Raw genomic sequence first — 11,411 nt, 5'->3', positions numbered from 1 at the left:
TTGAGTACGACAAATATTTTAAAAAAATTCCCCACGTTCTTTTTTTGACAAGAAGAGGGCTAAAAACCTGATTTATTTGATTACTAGACACAAGTTATTATTACTTGTGCATTAAATAGTGTTACAAAATGTTAAATATCCGTATGCAGACGCCTAGATTTAAATTAAACGGGGTAAAATATGATCTGGTTAGATTAGAGTTAGCAGAATTGTGCAGAAATAACTCGATCAAGCTGTAGCGCACGGTTTATATACTTCTCGAGTTTTTTTAGCGCATAATGAATTAGTCAAATCTAGAACTGGTATGATAAATTGAAATATAACAATGAAAATTTAATTTAGAAACTTTAACTTTACGATTCTATATATATATATATATATATATATATATATATATATATATATATATATATAGAATATATATATATATATATATAGAATATATATATATAGAATATATATATATATATATATACAATAATATGTTTTAAATATTGGTTTTGTATTTTAATGTAATTTAACAGTTACCAATATAAGCTCCATCTACAGCATGCTTTATGTCCATTAACTCTTCTGTTTTTTACTTTCTTTTTGTTTGGCCAATGTATTTTAGCTCCAGTTATCAGTTTAGCTCCAACCGGCGAGCTGATAAGACGCTCTGAGCTACTGTGTGCCTTGCGTGTTTCTACTCGTAGTGCCGTACTGACTGTGTTTAACCTAAACTGTTCGCTGTTGTGTTAATGAATATATTTAGTATTTGTTTTTAAATATGTCGTCTGTCTGTGGCATCTGTGGTATAGACTGTAACGGTGTCGAAAAAGATCAAAGGGTGAAGTGCGCTGGAAGTTGTGAAAAGTATTTTCATTCTAAGTGCATTCTAAGATGACGTCGTGGGAACAAAGACTCGTTCATTTAAAGACTGGAGATGTAAAACTTGTCGAAAGGCTACATTTTCTAATAACGACCTCATCAGTGCTCTCCAAGATTTTAAAGTGCAGGTGATTGAAGAAATGAAAACTACAAGAAATGAGATAAATATCCTAGCTGAATCTGTACAGTTCATGTCTAATAAAATGGACGAGTCTACGAACCTAATGAAAACTATTAAAGAAGAATTAGCAGTGATTAAGAAAGAAAACGAGCACCTAACAGCTATGAACAGCACCCTTAATATCGAGGTGACTTCTCTCAAGAACAGAGTTAGAGCACTTGAACAGTACTCTAGGAAGAACAATGTGGAAGTCAACGGTATTCCTGAGACTCCTAGGGAGGATGTGGTCGGCCTGGTGAGAGACGTTGGTGCTGCCTTGGGAGTGGAGATCCAGGAGAGCGACATCTCGACGGCCCACCGAGTCCCGTCCTTCAGAAAGGACCGCCCACCGCCCCTCATCGTCCAGTTCTCCAGGCGGTTCATCCGGAACACAGTACTAAGCAAGTATAAGGAAAAGAAAGGGTTAACTGCTCGACAGATAAATTCCGCCTTCCCGGATAAGATCGTTTACGTCAACGAGCACCTGACTCCTGATAAAAAAAATTTTCTCTCTAAGTTGAAAGTTAAGTGCAGAGAAATAGGGTACCAATACGCTTGGTGTAAAGAGGGGAAGTTTTTTGTCATGAAATGTCAGAGGGACCGCTATATCAAGGTGGACTCGTACGATGAACTAAACAAGCTTAAATAAACATGTAAGTCACAGTATTTATTATACAATTATTTATTATTATTAAGTTTTGTTGTTGTTGTTATTTCAGAGCTTTATTGTTGTCGTCAATTATTGTTATCATTGATTGTTTCATTCATAGTTATCTGTTGATTGTTGCTAATTTATACTGGTTGTTTATTATAATTCATTATTTATTTATTGTTATTTATTTCTATGTTACTTATTTATCACTATAAATGGTTATCTCACATGAGTTAAGCTTTAAAAATGAATGAACACATGAATAGCGAAGGTACTGAATTACAAGTATTTTTTGATCATGGAAGTACATTGAATATATATAAAAACTTAATTTATACTAATATTAGGAATTTGAGGAAGAAATTTAATGCATTTGTTGTTGAATTAAGTAATATCAAACAAAAAATACACGTTATTGTGCTAAGTGAGATTTGGATTAGTAGTGATGAATTACATCTTCATGCACTACCTGGTTACAGTACTTATGCTAATTGCAATAACAATTATAGAGCAGGTGGTGTTGTGTGTTTTGTTCATGAATCAATAGACTGCAAAGAAATCTTGTTATCAAATAATATGACTTCTGCCGATGCTCTTTTACTTGAGGTTAAATTAAATAATATGTTTTTTAAACTATTCTGCTTATATAGGTTACAAAATGTACATGAGAACTCCTTTTTGCTTGAACTTACTCAACCTGTTACTGAATTAAGTTATTTATATTGGTGATATAAATATTAACTTACTAGAGGAAAACACAGTAACGTATTCTTACAAAGATATTTTAAATAGTAATGGTTTTGTTCCTTGATAAATAAACCTACTAGAATTACTGATAATTCACGAACCAGTATTGATCATATCTTTATTAGAAATAGATTTATAAATACATTCTATAGTGATGTATTTGAATTAGGTATTACCGACCACTGTGTTTTGGGACTTAAATTTAGTAATCAGACAATAGAGGCTATTGATAATAGTGTTTTTAATGCATTTAAGTATAAAATAGACTATAACAAGGTTAAGATTGAATTAAGAAACATTGATTGGAGTGAAGTGTACGTTGAAAACGATGTCAATTTATGTTATGATAGGTTTTTTAAAATTGTAGATAATATTATAATTAATAGTAACAGGATAGTTTCTTTAGACTGTAAACTGAGGAAAGCCAAGTTACTGAGTCCGTGGATTACATCAAAACTACTTTAAAAAATTGGAAAACGAAAAAACTTTTTAAAATCTCGAAAAGAAGACCGTATGATACAGAATTTATTAACTATTTTAAGAAATTCTCCACAAACTTAAAATCTGAAATTGATTTTGTAAAAATAATTTATTATTATTCAAATATGTTGGAGACATTTCACAACATTGGAAAAATAATCAATAGCTTAACTGGAGGCAACAAAGATAATTGCGTCGACCGGATTGAGCTTGATAACGCGACAGTGATAACGGAGCAGCTCTCTATTGCCCAGGTAATCAATAGGCATCTTATCTCAGTACAGTCAGTCCAACAAGGTTCAGCACCCTCTAATGAAACATTCCCTACCCGTGTCATACGTAATTCCTTCTTTATAACTCCTACCACCGTGGATGAAGTAACAGCTGTTGTTCATAGTCTAAAAAACAAAAAATCCACTGGCTTTGACAAAATTAACGTTTGTCTGTTGAAAAATATAATAAAAGAAATTGCGCCAGTTTTGGTTTATATAATTAATAACAGTTTTCTAATGGTATTTTTCCAGAAAGTTTAAAACTAAGTTCAATAGTACCAAAATTCTTCAATAAAAAAAACAAAATTCTTATAAACTAGACGATCTAAGACTTATTAGTCTTCTTTCTGTTTTTTCTAAATTAATTGAGAAAATTTTGTTGATAAGGTTAACCAAATTTCTTAGTATATCATAATTTTTTAGTGACAAACAATTTGGTTTTATTAAGAGCAGATCGACAGAAAGTTCTTTAATAAGTAACTGAATTAATGTTTAATGGCTTAAATTCAAAACAAAAAACAACGGGTTTATTTGTCGATTTCAGAAAAGCTTTTGACATGGTAGATCATGAAATTCTTCTAAACAAATTAGAAGCTGCTGGTATCAGAGGAATAGCTCTGAATTGGTTCCACAGTTTTATTACCGGAAGAAGACGGCAGGTAAAGATAAATAATAACTTTAGTGACCCCACTCATAATTCAAACAGGTCCCGCAAGGGTAAACGACCTCTGCCACCCTTTTCTTAATATTTATAAATGACTTATTAGATATTAATTTTAAAGGAAATATAAATGCTTTTGCAGACGATATAGCTCTATTCTACACTGAAAAAGATTCTGGACTTCTTACTAATTCAATTAACTCTGATCTCCTACTACTAAGAAAATGGTGTTTAATAAATAAAATGCAAGTGAATGTCAGTAAAACAAATTTTATAAATTTTGGTTTTTTTGGTTTTGACTTACCTTCTCCTTTAATTTTCCATTCAATAAACTGCAATTTTCAATTATGTAGCTGTCAACCTTTGAAAAAAGCGAAATCAATAAAATATTTGGGTGTTTTGCTTGATGAAAAACTTATCTTTGAACCGCACATTTTAGATTTGCACTCAAAATTAAGATCACAAATTAAGAAAATTTTATTTTTTAAGACATTTTTGTAATTTTAATCTTTTAAGAACCCTTTATTTTGCATTAATCAATTCAATACTACAGTATGCTCTACCTTTCTGGGGTGGGGGTACTTATAAAACTTTAATAGATAAGATAAGAACAACTCAAATTTTTTTCTTAGAATAATTCTTAAACAATCTAAACGAGCAAGCTCGTTCCCTTTATTTCAGAGCTACAAATCCTAACTGTTCAACATCTCTTTATATTTAAGGTCCTGAGACTGTTTTTTGTTAGGAGCGGAAATAGAGAAAGTATTATACCAAATGACCATATTTACAGTACGAGAAGCTTCGAAAAAAATCGTTTAAACTACCAAAAGTTAACAGATCTATTTTCCGTCATTCTATTCAATACATAGGCCCTAAATTTTTCAACCAACTTCCGCTTCAAATAAGGAACTCAATCAATATAAAGTATTTTTGTAAAAGGACAGTCGCTTGGCTTTATGGTCAGAAGAATGTAAGGTGTTTCACCAACGTGCTAGAGTAGTGGTTTTTTAAGCATGTTTTAAATGAATATCTCTGCCCACAGATGGTACAACTTGTAATAAACATAATGCTTGACTCTAATTAGTTTATTTTGGATAATTTAGTTTAGATTTAGTTTAGATTGGTTAACTAATCAGTTAATTAATCATAGACTGGTTGCTAGTTAAGGAATTGTAATTTATAAATGTTTGTAATTGGCCAAACTACTTGTAAAATTGGCCAGTTTTTTTCTCTCAATGGTTCAAATGATTGTATTGTGTAATTTCTATATGGGAAATAAATTCATTTATTCATTTTAAATCACAACTTTACAATTAATTTGATATCTTATAGTTTATTTTTATAAGTGCAGTTTTGGGGATAAAATAAAAATACACTTTATTTTAATTTTAGAATTTGTAGATACATTGATATTGGCATGATTTTTTTAAAACTTCGAGTTATATATGCAGTTAAATTACTGCAGGAAGCAGATATCCATTTCTCATGTTTTTAACATTTGGTATTATAGAGAGGTGTTATTATGTGTTCGACGTCTATATTGTGTGTCCATTTGTACGACGTCTAATATTATGTGTACGACGTCTAGCATTGTGTGTTCAACGTCTATATTGTGTGTCCATTTGTACGACGTCTAATATTATGTGAACGACGTCTAGTATTGTGTGTTCAACGTCTATTATTGTGTGTTCAACGTTTATATTGTGTGTACGACGTCTAGTATTGTGTGTTCAAAGTCTATTATTGTGTGTTCGACGTCTATATTGTGTGCACCATGTGAACGACGTCTAGTATTGTCGCAGCACCGACTCTCTGCATTCTCCTTAAAACTTTTATCTACTTGAAATATTTCTACTTTAATGCATATTCCCGTTAGGATAACAGTTTAGATAAAATTGCATTGCTGTATAACTGTGATATTCTTTGTAATTCAATTTAGCTTTTCAAGTGATTTGTAATACAAAATATACGCGATTTTAAATGAAGATATACTCCAAAATACTATTAATATTGGTATGCATTAGCAGTATTGATAGGCTGAAAAATTTGCTCTTGGTTTATTATCAAAGAGAACAACGTATAGTAGAAAGTTTAACTATACTATAAATTAAAAATCAAGCCAAACGATTTCCTGTATTTTCTACTAAGAACAGTCACGAGATATATTATTTGTATATTAAAGTCTCTAATTGTATCACGTCACTTGATCTAACTGTGTATCTTATTCACAGTCCTGCTATTGTTAATGATATATTATTAAGTGATTGATGATGGTTATCAAGCTTTGAGTGTTCTCTTGTGGATATTACTCGTTTGTATCCTGGAATACAATCATATTACACGCCCTTGTACATGGTTACACGATACGCTTTGGTTGCACAGCCTTTGATTAGTAACCAAATTAATTGTGGACCTATTGCAACGTTAGATATAGCTACTGAAAATATAACAAAGGGAATTAAACAATAGAATGTTGGTTTATGTGAGATAAATGAACATTGTTACTCCACTTCTTATATTTGTAAATTAATTAAATTTACAATTAAATTAAAAAAGTATTGAATTAAATAATACCACCTCTGAATAAATTAAATATTGATGGCATGCAATAGTGATAAATCATAATAAACAAGTCTATCAAAATCCCAAAGATCTTAGGTATTACAAAATAATTGGCTGTGAATGTACAGTTTTATACATTGTAAGTTGGACTGATACATCAAAGACATGTACGTATGGCGTTACAAGACCAACCAAAAAGAGAATTGATGTATTTTGATCTTTTTTGTATGAAAAAGCTGTTGGAAAGCCTCAAGAAGGCAGACCCCCCGCCACGCAATTACTTTCTCTTGAAACACAACGACACTGTTACCACATGCCCCTAATACCTCGCGTAAGATTACCACATACATAATGAAACAGACGAAACAAGCTGTAGAACATAGCAATATTAGGAACAAAAGCCATTTAAATTTGACCATTGACTGGTATTTTGCAGTAGTAAATAGCCTTTGGATTCAAATGAATGTTCTAAAATATGTAATAGGCTACATGTAGGATTTAATATATTTAATTAATGCCTTGCACTTCTAAGCTTACTAATTAATAATACGTTTAATATCCTATTTTTATCTCCTATACCCATACAAACACATTCAGCGGGAGATCTAGGGTAGCGTTTTGTAACACATTATAATCAATTGAAATTATTAAGATACAATATTCTGCCCGTAGTTATTAAGCAGCTGCATGTTATAAACAAAACCTCTATAATTAATACAGCACATGATAGTAGAAAATGGTTTTACTACCAATATTTCCGCTATCCATATAAACTTTGCTCTACAACAACTTACGATATGTTTAGGCTACCATTCACAGTTCAGATAAATACTCCATCCAAATTTCACCAGGATAAATTTAAAAGAAATCTATATTTAGACATTATATGACATTATTGATAAACAAAGTGAGATGTATAACTACTTGATTCATAATTACCTGGAAAATATTCTATCAGAATCTGACATATTTACCTTGTATATTTTTCATTCTATCAAATATAAAAATAACAAGTAACAATATAAAATTGCTTTCCAAAGTAAATGCAGGATAAACTTTGATACTCAATAAGATAATCTTACTTCATAGTGAAAATTGCAAAGAGTCTTTTGGCAACACGAACATGAAAGTTTATGTTTCAGCTCACAGGTAAAGAGTAGAAATGGCAAAACTTTCTTCCCTTGTTGAGACTTGAGTTTAGTGACCATTAAATTGTCACTCCTGGGCTAAGTCTCTAAAATATGTGCGGTATTCACAACTTGTTTGTTGGCCACTTCTTAAATTGGAACACTAAATTAAACGTTTACATTTTACAGCTGCAAAAATATTGTAGTTTTCTTTTATAGATGACGAAACTCTGTTTCGAATTTGTTAGTAAATTATTTCAAGCTCAGATCACGTTAGTATGTGCAGAAATACCTTACCCAAGCTGAAAGTCGAACCTGGACCCCTGAGATTACAGGCTGATGCTGCAACCTTTCCTCAATCAGAGAAGAGCTGTAAACAAAATAAATCATTTCTCCAATAATTATCTCACTCGTAGAATTATTCACAACACTATTTGACGGCCAGGCCTAGTATTGTAATTTACGGCACCTAGCACAACACCTAGAAAATTTTTATTTTCTTGACTAGTCATTGTTCCGTTGAGACGTTGAAGACTGCATTGATTTCAAATAGACCTTTTAAGGAGGTATGGGTGAATGAATACTGTATGTATATATGAAATTCAGAAGCCGACATGGGTACGGTTATGACAATGCGATAACGTACGGTGAGCTGAAGTAAAGATTATTTACTAAATGGTCAGTGTGTAATAACACCATTGTAATGTTAAGTAAATATTCCATATACCATTCGATACAACAATATTTATTAATAAGTTACGTGATTAGGATTACAATAAACATGAGAAACAATTGTAGGCAAATTAACCATCTACGACAAGATATTTATGGAGAAATTAACAACTTAGGTTTGTGAGTATTACACTCTATGTGTTAATTATCATATTCATTTAACAAAACATGTATATATATATATATATATATAATATATTTGCATACAATTTGATCACTTTTAAATAGTTTCACAAAGACCTGATTAGTAATAAACATTACTATAAATAATTAATTGTTATGTTTAAATTCATGATACAAGTAGTTTCAAAATAAAATTAACCATAAATAGGTTGAAAGTTAATCAAGAAATTTATTTCTTTAAGAAGTTTCTTGCCTGCATATAAACTGTTCAGTTTACTGGTGCGATTCATATAAACTTGGTATTTTACTACTGCTATTATATTTTAATTTGTATATATGATGTTCTATCTTTCATTAAAACCCAAGAGAATAAAATTTGAAATTTTCAATCCAGATTAATAGCTTTTTTAAATTTTACAACATGTTATAAACAAATTCTTGGAAAGTAACGCATTTTATAGAGAAGGCACTCTCCTTGTAATGGCGTCTCAGGAGTGTCTCATTACTTCTAAACAGGTTTTCATACAACATAAAACTTTCAAAGAAGTGAATGTAGTTTGTTTCTTGACATCGCTAGTTGTGAAATTAAGCCCTTTGGGTCTCTTAGAAAACTCAACTAAACTGTTAAGCTTAGCTGTATTTTTATTGATAATTAAATTAAAGTTATATTAATATAAAGTAAAATGTAAAGGTCCGCCCTGCTTTTGTCTAGCCTTGAGGGGAACATTGAGTTGGTATTCTACGAACTAATGTAAAAGTATAAACTGTTTTACATTCTTATTTTGGACCATCATATGTAAACCTTTGAATTATATGTTTAAAACTCAGATTTAAAGTATTAACCCTTTGTTTTAATTGTAGCTATTACCTTTGTGACTGTAAAATATAATAAAAAAGAATTTATAAAAAAATAATCAATTTCTGAAAAAATACTAATGATAGAGAATAAGTACGTGTGTCATCTTCCTTAGAAGTATTATACAGAAACTGTGGAGAAAAATGATTTACTAATATGGTGTGGTAGCAGAAGGAAAATATCGTATTTTAACGGATCAAAATGAATTTGTCCTGCTGGTAAGCTTCTTTGACAGGAGCAGACGTCTTCATTGACAATGAAGATCAAATCCTTTCTTGGCAGAAACCCATCATGAGAATACAAGAAAGGGTTCTCATATAATGCACATATATGTATATATATATATATATATATATATATATATATACATTAAAAATTTACACACTTATTTTGTTAATTGTATAATTGTGGAAAATATCTCATTTTAAAAAGATATACTAATTACGCAACCTAATGCTTTTTAAACTCGCCATGGGTTATTAAAAAAAAAACAAAAAAAAACATTGTTGCATTTCATCTTTAGATATAAAAAAATTATGCACTTTTAGAAATAATTAAAAAACCATTTTTGATGTATTAATTATAACTTTCAAGTAAGACATCTATCGTAACGCTGCGATAAAATAAAACTACTTGAGACGGCATTGTTTTTAAGGGCAATAACTCAAAGTTATTTTTCTGTTGCCGGGTTTTAAATTGGTACCCTATAATAAACCGATTATATCAGTGAATGAAATCCTTTTTTATTCAAATGGTTTATATGGAAACCAAGAGAACATCTGCTTTGCCAATATAATGAATATAAATATTTCTATTAAAATCGATGTAAAAGTAATTTTTTGTGTATAATGATAATTAATCTAAATTATATAAAAATCTAAATAAAATCACAGAATAAAAGTAATTTCAAAATTGTCAAACTAATAGAAAATATCTGTTCTTTAAACTAAATAATATCATCAAGTTTAAACTATGTCAAAACCACCACATTAAAAACCAAACTCTTCTGATAAAAGTGCACAATTTTAAGAAGTTCTGTAGTGTATAATGAAACCCATTTATAGTTAACTACCTTTTAGTAACGTTTTCAAACTGACCTCAAAGCATAGACGAGAGACTGGTCCTTCAGGAGTAATTAAAGCTGGAATCTTATAACGTGTAACTACCCGGCAACTAAGTTTAGGAACTAGTTTAAGAAAGCTATTAACTTTTTATTTGAAACATTTAGTTTTAGCTGCACTATCTTTTCAAATTTCATAGTCATCATTACATACTTCAATTAAACAAATTGTCGTCATCGCAGTTTTTTTAAAGAAAGCTTTAGGGAAGTTTGGTGATTGACTACTTTGTTAGTTAAAGACAAAAATTAAATACATATTTATATTTTATTACATCTTTGAAATCCAGTTATGTATCAATTAAACTTGCATCTCTAAGATGAAAGTTTATAGCAATTTTTAATATTGAGAAACTAAATCTTCGATGTCTCTCTCTTGAAGCAACAGTGTATTTAAAATTATAAACCTAAAGAAATGGAAAAGAGCAAACCCCACAAACCTGATAGAACAAAGTAAATGAAAACAAAATTTTTAACCAAGTTTTCTGCTACCAAATTTTGTAACATAATTAAAAGATTATATAATAATAATACCAACCCCAACAGAGAATGTACATTCATATAATTTTTACATCTAGATCGTTACCACTGTTTTATGATTAAGAAACAAAAGCCACGATATATCAATCGCAATAAAATAAACATATATATAAAAACTGACTGAGTTACGCCGGAAGAGGAATTTGTCATTCTTAAATAATATATAATTCATATATAAAATAAAACTAATGAATGGTTGGAATAAACCACAATACGTGTTGTTTAACAGGTTTCGCCGATGTAATATTTAAGTTTAAAGCGCATTCCATTAGGCTACATAATATGTCACAAAATATACACATATTATACACTGATTTTACTCAGTTTCCTTACTAATGTGTTTATCCTGCAATTTTCTGGTTGCTTTCAAGGTTATTCAAAATATCAATCTAAAAATGTTTCTTAATTATCATTCAAATCCTACGGGAAGACATGTACCATCATAGAATTACTTTATTTTATTCAGCAATATTCTGTTTGTCATTGTAGTTACCTTCAAGACCTATTTAAAG

General features: G+C 30.0%; 1 protein-coding gene across 1 annotated transcript; it reads left to right on the top strand.

Moving 5' to 3' along the window:
- The first annotated feature begins 1,073 nt into the window (after positions 1–1,073).
- On the top strand, positions 1,074–1,679 carry LOC124363696. Its single transcript, XM_046818958.1, has one exon. The coding sequence runs from the start codon at positions 1,074–1,076 to the stop codon at positions 1,677–1,679; it is 606 nt and encodes a 201-aa protein (XP_046674914.1).
- The last annotated feature ends 9,732 nt before the right edge of the window (positions 1,680–11,411 follow it).

The sequence above is a fragment of the Homalodisca vitripennis genome, chromosome 5, assembly GCF_021130785.1.
Source record: "Homalodisca vitripennis isolate AUS2020 chromosome 5, UT_GWSS_2.1, whole genome shotgun sequence".
Classification (NCBI taxonomy): Eukaryota; Metazoa; Arthropoda; class Insecta; order Hemiptera; family Cicadellidae; genus Homalodisca; species Homalodisca vitripennis.
This window is presented reverse-complemented; position numbering and strand designations above follow the sequence as displayed.